This window comes from Triturus cristatus, chromosome 5_1 (genome assembly GCF_964204655.1).
Source record: "Triturus cristatus chromosome 5_1, aTriCri1.1, whole genome shotgun sequence".
Lineage (NCBI taxonomy): Eukaryota > Metazoa > Chordata > Amphibia > Caudata > Salamandridae > Triturus > Triturus cristatus.
Window position 1 is genome coordinate 565189788 of NC_140587.1, and position 13440 is coordinate 565203227.

At 47.2% G+C, this 13440-nt stretch overlaps 1 protein-coding gene across 9 annotated transcripts in view; it reads left to right on the forward strand.

Annotated features, from left to right (window-relative positions):
* The first annotated feature begins 230 nt into the window (after positions 1-230).
* The window catches only part of PRDM14 (PR/SET domain 14), a 28181-nt gene continuing 14971 nt past the window's right edge, over positions 231-13440 (forward strand). The window contains exons 1-4 of one of the 9 annotated variants that reach the window (XM_085605476.1): positions 231-325; positions 8105-8781; positions 9864-9917; positions 10023-10180. In XM_085605476.1, coding sequence (XP_085461602.1) covers positions 8199-8781; positions 9864-9917; positions 10023-10180 — 795 coding nt within the window. In that variant the 5' untranslated portion in view covers positions 231-325; positions 8105-8198. The other 8 variants (XM_085605469.1, XM_085605475.1, XM_085605474.1 and 5 more) reach the window with 8 other exon arrangements.

The window sequence follows — 13440 nt, forward strand, 5'->3', positions numbered from 1 at the left end:
GCACATAACACGCCGAAATCCGGCTGCGAAACCTTCAGTATTCGGCTCTCAGAATCAGCGCTCTCCTAAATGGGCGCAGCGTTCATTGGTGCGGCAGGTGCAGCGACACCGGGGCCTCTGCGTTTTATCACTCAGTGGGCGGCGGGACGTTTCCTCGCTTCCTTGAGAGCCCTGCGCGCTCTTGCTACTATTAAATCACAGCTCCTAGCGCTGCCGGACGGGGCAGGAGCGCCTCAGAGGGAGCCCGGCCCGTGGGAGAGGGAGCCCAGCTGCGGCGGGGACACTGGTCAAGCCCGGGCCAAATGCAGACTGTGGATGCTGCTGGGTGAGTGCGCCTGTAGCAAAGAAACCAACTTCACCCGGTCCTGTCCATCTCACGTTCCACCTTAAATTACCATTATTGCTCATCCGGCGGTGCCTCGAGGGAGCCCCTGCTGGAAGCGCTATGTTTCTGTAGCTTGGGGCGCTCCAGACCTTTTTGCGTTATAGTTTGGTGAAATATTGCCAACGAACGAAGTCCCAAAGTCTGCTTTTCATAAATTTACTATTTTAGTCAAGTTGCCAGTTTCCCCTACACCGCGATTCTCCATTCAAACCCGACACGCATTAATTGGCACGGATGAAAGGAGCGGTTAAGATTCGGACCTGCAGAGCACACCCAGCGGTGAGAGGCGGCCTCAGTGCGCTGTAGTTTGTTGCGAGTTCAGCACTGTGTGCCTGCTGGTTGGTAACAAGAGAGCTCGCTGTCTTAGGACCCCTTGAAGTAGAACCCCAGGCCTCAGGCACACAGTGAGGTTCAGCGCCTGTGGGGGTGCACAGCGGCTGTTTTCGTTTCTATTAGTGTGTGCTGCTGTGGGTTTGTGTTTAGTGAAAGTGAGTGTGCAAAGCCCTGCAGGGGGCTGGGCGGGTGCTCGCGTCCAGCTGTGCTGTCTCCAGCAGGTACCGGGGCAGGGAGGTCTGACACGGGCTCCCTGGGGCACAGGGATGAGCTGGTCTCCGGCCAATGGCTGGCCGGGAGGAGGGCGCAGGAGGGGAGAGGGCGAGCCTTGGACTGACTGCCCGTCCCACCTTCCCTCACTCTCAGATGAACCATCTGTCTCTCCGTGTCCTAAGCTCAAGCAGCAGAGGCAGGGTCCCTCTCCGGCTAAGAGACGGGCAGCCCCCCTCTGAGCATCCACGCAGCATCCGGTACCCACCGAGAGGCAGGCAGAGACCCTCACCTGCCGAAAGAGTGCAGCGTCCGGTACCACCACCCACCGAGGGACCCTTGTCCATGAGAGACGGCAGTAGCTATCGCACCCACCGAGAGACAGGCGGGTATCCTCACCTGCCGAGACACGGACAGCCCTCCTCTCAGGGAGACTTGCAGCATACGGTACCCTCACCCACCGAGAGACAGGCGGGACCCTCACTCCTGAGAGACAGGCCTCAGCTGAGGGAGACTGCAGCAGGCATTAACCCCACTGAGAGACGACCAGCTCTCATCTGAGGGAGACCCGCACCCACACACGGAGGCAGATTGGGGGTGACCGTGCACGAAGGATAGCGCCGGCAGAACGGATCCGGAGGCTGCTCGGAGTGAGGGAAGACCAACGCTCCAGGCAGCACGAGCCCACCACACCAAGGCACACTCCACACCGGCGACCACCCAGAGAGCGGAGACCAAGTCACAGGTGTACTGGCGACGGAACACGCAGACATGCAAGTTTCTCTCAACTTCTCCAATGTGCTGAGATAAGCAGGTAAGAAAATCACGATACAAGGAAGAATGCATGCCTATTAATCTGAGCAGTAACCTTGGCCAGCAGCAGGTGCTTTAAGGCGCTAGATCTCACCATTAGCACACGTGTTGAATTAGATGCAGTGGGTCTGGTTTGTTGCACGGGTCGTGTGTTTTCTGGGGGCACCTGTGTTGGGGTTTGTATCTGAATGCCATAAACACTCGCTTGCGCTTCTTCCCCTCTGGAATCCCGGTTCATGGCATGTTTCTCTGTGTGCTCCGAGTGAAAAGGTGTCGCCTCGCACTCAATGTTTCCTGAATCTGTGGAATGATGTGTTCATCAACTCTGACCTCTGCCTTTGACCCCGTGTTCGTGCAGAGAGGTGTCACGACCCCTGCTTTGTCTCGGTTATTGGTCATCATTGATCCTGGACATTGCTGCACAGCTAGGGCCTGTCACTGCCTCCTCCGCTCCCTGGGCTACGGGGGAGACCCGAGTGTGTCTGGCAGGGGCGGACTTGGACAAAAAAATAGGCCCAAGCCCCGAAATTAAAGAGTCCCCCATTAGCAAACCCGATACCTAAAAAAAAAATACCCTACATTTACAGATAAGGGCAGTTTGAATTGGTTTAGAACTCTGTATGGATATTTTGCAAGGTATGGGAGAGTGCCTGCTTTTGTGGTTTGCTTGAGGTAATATCTGGGAAATGTACAGTAAAAACCGCTCCACCGGCCATACAACAGGCCCAAAAAAAAAAAAAGCAGCCCACAGTTGATCTGTCAGCACAGCCCACCTGACACAGCCTGATTTCCCCATAGTAACCAGACATGGGGAAGTAAAGTATGTATATACACGTGTCCGCCTGGGGATCATTCGAAGAGTTTTTAGGACGATGGGTCAACATAAGTGAAACACAAATACCAACATGAATGGGGATTGGAAGTTTGATAAGATAATAAACTGGAATCAAATGCAGGTGCTCCAAGTGACGGCGCCGTGCAAGCGCAGTACAGTGAGCCATAAGAAAGGCAAACATACATTACAATATGTACACTGAGCCCCCGCCCATTGGATACATGAATACATTAGTAACAAACCCCAGATATGTTCATTTGGGTCCCAGGCCCACCCATACCTTTAATTGCTGGACTTTTCAAACTCAAACTTCCTGATCATGGAGTTTGTTATTAATGATGCCCAATAGGCCAGTCCGACCCTGGGCAGGGCACATCCGCATCTCCCCAACCTGCTGCAACGGGTGCCACGCATGAACAGACCCAGAAACATCTGCTGCCCACAGCATCTACCGCATACAAACATGTACACACATATTCCGGCATGCACACGCGCCCTGCGATCTAACACTTCCGGTGTGAGCATTTCACCGAGTTCAGGCTCGCGCTGTGGAGTTTGGTCTACCCGCCGTCATGGGGTTCAGGTGCGAAAGGTGATACGTCACAACGAGACGTGGGTTTGGGTGAGGCGATGGCTCGTGGCCCGGCCCGTGTCTGCGACTGCGCGAGCGCCGTAGGAGCCAGGGCCGGCGCGGGGCTTGTGAGGTGGGCGCTGCCGGCCCGAGCTCGTCCCTGGGCGGCAGCCTCACCCCTCTGCCCGGCGCTTGGCCTTTAGTGCCGTCACACTTAGTGTAGCGAGGATGCCAGTGTTCCAGGTTCAAGTAAACTCCCCCAGTCAATTAAATACAGCATTAGGGGTGGGTGTGTGAGTAGTTAAATGGGTCCCGGTACTGAGCACCGGCCCTTTTTCATTTTGATTGGAGAGTACGGGCACATCTCAGAAACAAGCAGGTACTCTGGTTCAGAGTACCTGTACGTCTATTTTTCCACTTCAAGCATGGGTCCCGGTGCAAAAGCACCATTAATGGCGACGCCCCGTCTCACCTGCGGAACGCACAGAGGTGGGCTTGGAAGGACTCTACTCCCGCTCCGTGCTCTAGGGCGTCACCTACTCTCTCCCGGAGTTTACCCTCCCGCAGGACGCGGTCTGCCCCACTGAAGCCGGGCACGGGTAGTCCGTTGATGGTCACAGGTGGTAGTCACATGGGGGTGACCTGGGGCTGGTTCTGCAACTGTCAACATAACACGACCAGATGCCTGAATCCTTCCCCTTCCTGTCCGTACTCTGTTCTTTACACGCCTCCTTCCTTCAGTACCCGGTCCCTGCAGATATTGTGACGAGCCACCTCATGCAGGCACGAGGAATGATTCAGAGGCAAGTCACCCCAAGTTTACAAGACGCCGACACCATCGCTGTCAAGAATCCACGCCTCGCTAGATAGTCCAGTCCATGCTTTTCCTTAGAATTCTGGGACTTGTAGTGGCGGCTTTATACTGGGCTAACAAAGACTACAATTCTCAGAATTTTAAGATGCAACCCGGGCTGGAGTCACTGTTGACGCATCCCCCTCCACGCTCTGTGAGTTGCATACTCAGGGAATGGAACTGTTATTTTCTGCTTTCTTATGGAGCCATTCACTTAAAATCTTGGCATCCGTATGGACCTGTATTTCCAAATCCTTCCCCGGACGGGGGTACTCGTGCACGGGGTAATAAATACAGTGTGGACTTTTCTTTTAAAATCCGGGTATTGTGTGTGTTGTGTTATTGATGCGCGACAGTTGAACCGACGGGAGTGGCGCACCTAATCGGAACACTTATTGAAATGAAATTGCGCACAAAAAATCCACACTCTTCTCGACATGGAACCCTTGAAGCACAGGCATCTCAGAAGTGTGACTGCCAGACACCTATACTCGCTGCTACCCATACGAGAGCGTGTACAATGTTAGAATTTGTCTCTGTAATATTACATCAGGTATAAATAGATATATGTCCTTTTCCATATTTTAAAGCAGGGTGAGCCAAGTGCAGGAACTCAGTGGTGTTTTTATCTGACCTGCGACTAGGTCATTTTCATGAGAAATTGTGTCTGAAATTCCCTCGCAAACAAGCTCTATCTGAAATAAAGTAGTCACTTGCCCTGAAGCAATTAGTCCCCGGTACCAAAACACCTTCCTGTTTGTGTAAGGTGGCCAATAATGTATAAAAACACAGGGGTTTTAATGCATTTTTGTGGGTCTTTTTTATTTGGGGGAGCTGGTATTTTATAATATTTTCGATGTAGATGCAAACAAAATGCACTACACGCTCCGTCGCCGTCCGGGGAAGTGGGCTCGGGTCACATGGCTCGGTATTTCCACTCAAAGGACAACGAATCTCACGTTTCCGTTCCTCTTAAATTGATCTTCGCTCCTCACCCACCGGTTGGTGTGGTTCCCCTCGCTAGGCATAGCGTACACGGCCGAAGAAAGGTTTGCTGGAGTGTATATATTTATTTGTCTTGTCCAACACGGTTTTCATCGTCTTCATAATAGAGTTCTTGCCATTTTGTCAGTTCTCATCAGTTTGTTTTTTCTACGCTTAGGTGAGCTGCCTTTTGGGGGTAGAGGGGCTAAGTAGAAGTTATCAATCCTTCCGAATAATTTCGAATACGTGCGGCCCCAGAATGTTTGTTGCTTCTCTAACTAAAAGCAGAAAATGCCCCCCTTCCACCCCCGTGGGCACAGCGGGGTCGTTCATTTTATCTCCGATGTGCCTGTAGGTGAAGTCCGAGCGGCTTGGGTCTGCTCCCTTAGATTCTTTTAGTTTTTTTCTAATGAACGACAGGAGTCCGCCCGGTTTTGTCCCACCCTACATTGGCAAGCAGGTTGAGGATATATAACGAGCCGGAGACTACTAACCTCGTTATATGTAAGCTTGATTCGACTCTGGAGATCGGGGGTCCCGAGTTCCGACCGGAACGAAGGGGCGTGTTCAGGGCACGTTCCCGAACGCCCGAACCGGACCTCATGAGTCTCCACCGCTTACACATACCCGTTCTTCACACAGGCCTGCCCCCCCCCCTTTTTTTTTTTGCTAATTGGCCATGCATGAGTGACTTTTAAAAATGTCAGTGGTTTTTTACCCCAAAAAACGCCCGCCGCGCCGTTTTCGCACCTTCGTGAAATAAACTGTTTAACAAACACTAGAAAAAAGGCACCACAGATAAGTCGTAACACATATAAAACCCGCATTGGTGCCGAATATGATGAGCTTTCCAAATATTGGGACGGTGGCGTGCGTAAAGTGAAAGCTTATTCAGGGACGCCCGGACGCCTGTAAAACATTAGAGTTCATAACTGCGGTTTTGTAAATATCAGAAGTTCGTTTTGTAACGTGTTTGCGGCGCGTTGCTTGTAGTATTCATCATTTTTTGAGACGGTCTGTTAATTTGCCTACCCTAAGAACACGCTTTTGTACGTGGGATAAATACAAAAAGACACCTTTTTATTTTCCTTAAGATGCATCGTCTATTCGATAGGAAACATATCGAGTAGGTGGGGGAGGTATCCCTGAGTGCGTGTATGTTTTGGGAACACGTTGGTCAGAGAGCTCCGCCCCCTCGCCAGGGCTTTCCATGCTGCCCGCACCAAGCACTATAACATAAAAAAACACAAGGGTTGGAACGGAGTCAGCCGCACCCAAAGCTTTGAAACAGCCGCTCCAACTTTTAACTGTACCTGCTGCGCAGTTTTGCGGTTTTGTAGTGTTATAAAGAACCTGCTTTCTGGTGCTTAATTTCTGCCGGTGGTTGCAGGTGGTGGGCACCGGGAATGGTTTTTTGGAACCGAGACTTATTTTGCATCGTCAAACTTTGCCTGGAAGCAAGAGAAAGAAACGCAGCAATGGGAGGTGGAAGAGAACCAGGGGAAAGCGAAGACACAGGAAGAGCATTATGATGGAGACAGAGCCCCTCAAAGGATGAGCTAGAGGCCGGAAGTGTAAGGTGCCGGAAGAAAGAGACATGGGGTGGAATCAGGACTATGCACAAGGCACAGTCTTTCAGACACATTTCGTGCAAACCCATCCATGGTGCCAAAGTTAGTAAATCAGACAGATTTTGGACCTATCACTTTAACTCACCTCCATTTGGTTGACGCACATCTGTCCACACATACACCAGGATGTAACTTTCCAAGTGCCTGCCACAGTTAATGCATATTCATGAAATAACACTAAAGTCATAAGCACGGAGACATTTTATGACCCATATAATGTTGCCCCTCCCCCTGATAGATTGGCACAAACCCAGATGCACCAATAGAAAAGCATCCTTTCAGTCTTCTGAACAATATTGTGCAGATTCATCACACAGTGTCAGTGTTATTAATATCCCACCACGATTTAACTAGGCCCCCTCTTGATGTGTCTGTCTGCATTTTAAAATACCCTAAGAATCGGCTAAAAGTGGTATGTCGCTGCCAGATTTTGTGCAGTTCCATCGAAAAGTGCCAGTGATTAGTAAATCAAGTGTTTTGACTCGACTCCACTCCTCCGCTTCCCATATCGGATCTGACCAAAATCTTAAAAGCCAGCCCCAGTTGCAACTTGATAACGGCCTTCTACATTTAATGGAGGTTCAAGAGACCGTGACAAAGGTGTCAGCAAAAGAAGATTTATTTCCGCCCTCCCCGCTCCAGTTTGATGTACTAAATGTTACATTCCAATAGAAAATTAACCCTTTCAAGCCTCTGCCAAATATTGTTTCATCACACAGTGCTGAAGTTATTAGCCAATAGTTTTTCCCCACCCGTCCAAACTGCCCCCTATTAATGGATCTGCAAAAAATTTGAAAATACCAAGAGTGACCTCAACATAAAAAGTTTTCTGCCAAATTTAACGCATATTCATCAAATGTGCAAAAATTCTAAGCAAATCAAAAAATGACTTTTCAAATGAAAAGATATTCAAAAGTGTTAACTCCTTCAAGCCCACCCCTCACCTTTCTTATGTGCTAATATCTCAAAAACTGCTGAACAGTTTTACACCAAACCATGAAGGGAACACTGTGAGTAAAGCTCTACTTACATGGCACGTTTGGTGTGAATATGTTAAGCGTTTTTTGCTGCAGCTGCAAGCAAAATTTTCTTTAGGACTAAAATGGGAATTCACATTTTGTGCCCCCAGTAGATTTCCCTTTTACAGATTTACAAGGCTTTTAGAACGAGTAGTTGTGTTTTATTCCAGACTTACTTCTGATTTTTCTCCTGACTTTCCAAGAGAGAGACACAATTATTCATGGAAAACCATTATGCAAATCTTTCCCTTTATGTTAATTTATCTCAGTTGACTTCGATTCCTTGCATGCTGGATGACACCTGCTACCCAGCATGCAAGAGACTTAATTTTCCAGACTGGGAATGGTTTGTAATGGGTTTGGCAAGAGATTTAAACAGTATACATAACTGACCTGTCTGTTCACTTTGCACATTTTACATGCATTGGCAATGTATTTTCTAACAAAGCTCCTTTGCGTTGCTCTCCCAGGTTCCAGTCTGAAGTGGACATTGCTAGGGGCGAAGCTGCCGGGCCAACTTGTGCTTGAGTTTGCTCTCCTCCAGTCTTCGGTTCCTGGCTGCAGATGGCTGTGTCGGTGGCAGGAGATCCCCTCTCTAAAGACAAGGTCTTCCCTTTGGATTCCTTGACTGCAAGTCCTTCAAGACTCTCTAGCTGCTTTCCACCCCTCTTCACCCATGGACAATACTTGGAGGCCTTTGGGGGCTCCCTGGACATATTTCACCCCTTGAAATCTCTTGGAAGGTTGGTCACCAGGTCTCCACCCATCGGGGCATTTAACCTAAACGCCATCTCCCCCTTCATGAACCAGACCCAGACTGAGCCGCTCTACGGCCTCTTCCCAGGGGGGAACTTCCATCTCTACAGCAAGGCACAGGCTCCTGCCACCTTCTCCAGCCCTGAAGACCAGCATCCCTTCTCTCTGGAGCCCCACTCCAGCAACCCGCCACAGATCAAGCCCTTCAGCTCCCCCAGAAAGTGCAAATCCACCCTGACCCTCCCCGGTCCTGAGGGGCCACCTGCCCGGAGGTACCACTTCACAGAGGAGGACCTGCAGACCGTGCTGTATGGGTACGTGCCCAGCAGCGACAGCAGCCTTTCTGCCAACCATGCCATCTCTGGGCTCCAGGTGCCACCTAGCATGCAAGGTAATGAATAATGACATCCGCTCCCATTTGTAGCCTTCTGTGTCAGAGCAGAAGGGACGAGCACTGACTTATGATTGACCCACACTGGGTAAGAAGAAATGCTAGTGTTTACTACCCTGGTATGTACATAAATGTGTGCCCATGTAACAGGTGCGCCAGCTTTGTCTCCCAGGCTACACACCCTAGAGGGTGTAAAGTAACACTTTCTCTAATCTGTATGTACCTGGGTAAAAGCAAACAGTGTGCAATCTCTCTAGTCAGTACAGACCGGATGCATTCCTCCAAGTATGTTTGATTATTTTTCCCTCCTTGTGAGGGTGCAGGGGAGTTTTCCTTGTGAAGATTATATCTAGGGGGCTCAGCATCTTGCACTCTGACCTCCCAAGTCAATTAGCGGGCGCTCTAAAGGCCAACGGGGTAGCCAAAACAGGACTCCAACAATGTTGGGTATGTGGTTTCAAAGTATAGTTCTCCAACTCTTTCCATCTTAAATGTAAATAATATGTTCAATCTGTTGGGGTAATCAAAACTGTTTTTAATGCATGTCTGATACGTAATAAATACAACCTGATAATGTGTTTTCTCAAACGTAAAATGTGATTGTCTCTGGTCAATTTTTGTTTTGTCTGTTGAGGGGGGTAGGGGCCTGTAGCTTGGGCTTTGGGCTTCCTACAACCACCACCGGCATTGGTGCAGTCCCCTGCCTGTGAATAAGGAGGAGAAGACACCATGCTCAGTTCTTTTGTTGACAAATGAGTGATGGCCGCCATTTTGTCACAGTCAGAAATCTAGCCTGTGCTAAAACTCCTCGGTAGAGACTCTTCTGTAGATGGGTTTGCCTGACGTTACGCACGTGGCACAAGACCGGTTTACTGCTCCGGCACAGATGACCGACCCAGAAAACAGTCCATGCAGGCATAATTTACATCTACCCACTGAGTACTATCAATGCATACCTGCAAATTGTGGAACTCTGCATTACAAGGCTTTGTGTGAATTTAAAAGGTGTACTTAATGTGTATGCTTACGAACTGTTAATCGTGGTAGAGAGCACACACTGAATATATTGCTGTCTTTTACAGTGCCCGATTCTGTCGCTCATTTACTGGACCGGGAGTCCCTGCAGTTACCAGAAGGTATGCATTGTCGCTTCCTCCACCATTAAAGCAGGTTGTACACCTGCCGGTCATATGGTGTATTTGTCAGGTAGTCTAAGGTGCATTTCTTTTTTCATTCTGCAGGGTTGTGCATCCAGCAAACGGTCTATGGTGGTGTTCCACAGACAGGTGTTTTTTCTACCAGTGCCATCCCCAAAGGAGTGAAATTTGGACCATTTCAGGGGAAGGTGGTGAACACCAGTGAGATTAAAACATACGATGACAATTCCTTAATGTGGGAGGTAAGAAAACGAGCATCTCGATGCAGTGGAGCTCTTAACGTAACCACAGGCCATTGAGAATGAACATCTCTTTGAGATATCGCATGTTTGCATAGACCAAGAGTTGCGAAACGCTTGAATTCTGTGGGCCATCATTGATTCACTGCTGAAACTGGGGACCCCTGCCTAAACCACTGCAATGACCCGACCCACAAACAGTACATACACTACAGAAAGAAGCATGCATCAAACCAGCACACACATTCTGAAATCTTTTATTCAGTTCACAAACATAGGCATTGCAACATTTTAATGAAAACAGAGCTTTTCAAAATATATTTTATTTTTAAAAGAAGAAGTGATATGCTAGTCACCAGCAACACATTGTTCCTTTTTGTTTTTATCCAATGCATGCTGTCTTTTCTTCGATGCATACCAGTGCTTCAGTTGAGGCCACCAGTCACCCTTAATATATTCTGCTTGCTGTACTTGCATTGCTCTCACAAATCAAGATATTGCTACCGACTTTTTAACCAACAAAATTGGCAGTCGTGGTCCTGTTTCACCGCACAAGTCCTCAGTCAACCACTTTAGGTGCTTCTCCCCTACATCCAACTGCCAGAGATTCTCCTACACAACACACATTCCAAGATTTAAATGCAGGGGAAGCACCTAAATATGTATAATGTCAACATTCACTGCATGCAAAGTCCTACACTCCAATTTAATTTATTCTTGAGCTGATGTCAACAAAGTGATTCCCATTCAGTACATCCATGAATTCAAGAAGACCAATTTGTTAGGAATATTAAATAATATGTTAATCTTCATTCTTCCATATAACAATAGTACACTAATTGTCAGCCCTGCCACCAGATGTATGACGGAACCACGCAAGCCATTACCATGCATGGCTTTCCAATGTAGTCGTTATAACGACCGCAACACTACCAAGCATGTCTTTAACACACATATGCCTTTACCACGCATGCCTTTACAATGAAACTTGCATTGTTTAAGAATGTATGGTAAAGGCATATGCGTAGTAAAAATGTATCAGGTAAGTATAACCCCAACATATATAATTTATATATATATTTTATAAATATATATTCAACGGCTCGATTTCTCGAATTGAATCTTCTTGCCTCCTCAACCCTTCGATAGGTGGTGCGAAGTGCCATCAAAGCCCACTGGACGATTAATGAAGTTCAATAAATAAAGTAATCGCACTCTCAGGATCGGTACACTACCGGAGGTTTATTCACCAGTAACGCGTTTCATGTAGAGACAGTGTCAGTTTTGAATACACAATCATGAAAACAAACATAGGACATCAAGTGTACAATCTCGAAGTGAAAACAAAAGTCATAATGGCATCCATTTTGGAGTGGTCACAAACGTTGTAACAGTTTAAACATATTAATTGCATATGTATTTAGGCAATGTTTTGCATCAGGCCTCAACCCCTATTGTGTTTCGAATCTAAGGGAGGGAATTAACCTCATTCCTCCCTATTCTTCAATATCATGCATTTGAATTTTAGTATGTATTTCCTGGCCCCGTATAGAATATAATTTCCTGTCTAGGTAGCTTCATAGGTTTTGATCCTATTCGTTGTCTGATTACCCAGTGTCATGGTCCCGATGTTACACGTAAATTAAAGTGACTACATCGGAACGTCTCGCATGTTAATGTGCAAATATACTCTCAATAAAGTTTTACTCTTTGATTGCGCACAGTGGCTTCATCAGAACGTCTCCCATGTTAAAGTGCCGATATACTCTGAAGAAACTTTTACTCTTTGATTGCGCTCTAGTGGCTACTGATGTGCTAGACCAAGTGCCCTATTTGCTCCAACATCTACATTATCCCAATACGGTTGTTCTAGAGTATGGTCAGTTGCTATATCTCCGTGAGAAGCGGGAGATACTGGGCTCAGCCTATGTTATGTAAACAGTTCAAGTGCCAGGATTGAATGGTATTTCACTATTAATGCTCTAGTTGCTACAAAGCAAGGTTATGTAGGGGAAGGGCAGTCTCCCAATTCAAGCGCCAAAGTGGTGATAGTGTTATTATTTTTCAACTTTGTGAGCGATAGTTTCACATCTGCTCCTGTGTATCTAGCTGTGCTGCCTCCTACCGCAATCCCCACTGGTGATTCCCTTGTTTTCGATTGTGGTGCACATGTGTAAATCTACTGATTAAGTGAAAGGACAGAACATGAAAAGTGATCAAATACAATACTAAATAAATACATAGAACAACAGTCTTATTTTATGCTGTGTCTTCCTCTTGAGTGTGATGTGTCACGAAGAAAAGGGTAGGGTACCAAGATCCTCTTACACTCCTGGATAATGCCCTTTCCTTTCCTCCTATACAAAACCAAAGAACAAATCAAATACGGATTAAAATCCAAAATCTTGATACAGGTAGGTTTAAGTACAGTTCTGCACATATATCTAAGTCTAAGATGAGGGTAAAAGTAGAGAGCTAGTCGTAGGGTTCACTATCCTTTTACCTCTAGCAAAACTAAGGACAAATCAGAAACAATCCAGCAGCTAGCATTGGGAACCCCTGTATTGGACTTAGTGTTCATGTAAATGGATCCCCAGTACCTCATCCTGGTTGTGACCCATAGGTGTCTTGGTTTGTAAGTCCAGTATGTACCAGGATTCACGCTGTCTGAGTGTCAATGTTCTATTTCCCCCTCTGTGGTCTGGTTTCACTTGTTCCTGTATGTAATATTTCAGAAGTGAACTATTTGAGAGATGGAATTCCTCAAGATATCTAGCCACAGGGTAATGTTTGTCTTTATTGTTTATAGCTTGAAGATGTTCCAATACTCTTTTCTTGGCTGCGAAGGTAGTGCTGCCTATATATTGCATGTTACACGGGCATTCCAAAGCGTAGATTACATAGTTAGAGCTACAGGTGAGGAATTGTTTAATATTTCTCTCACCATTGGGGTTCAGATATTTCTTTCTCAAGTGACTATTATTACAGGCCTTGCAATGTCCGCACGGGTAGAAACCTTATAAGGTGTGGTGCGGAGTTCCTAGTTTTTTTGGTTATGTCGCCTCTCATCAGTAAGTCTCTTTGATTCCTCCCTCTTTTGTATGTAGTCATTAGGTGTTTTGGAAATTCTCTGCCTATTATAGGGTCGCTTTCTAGGATGTTCCAGTTTTTTGCTAGTATCTTTTGAATAGTAGTGGATTCTGAGTTGTAGGTTAGGATGACCCTTGTGATGTCTTGTTCCTCGCTAGGGGCATTGCTGCTTT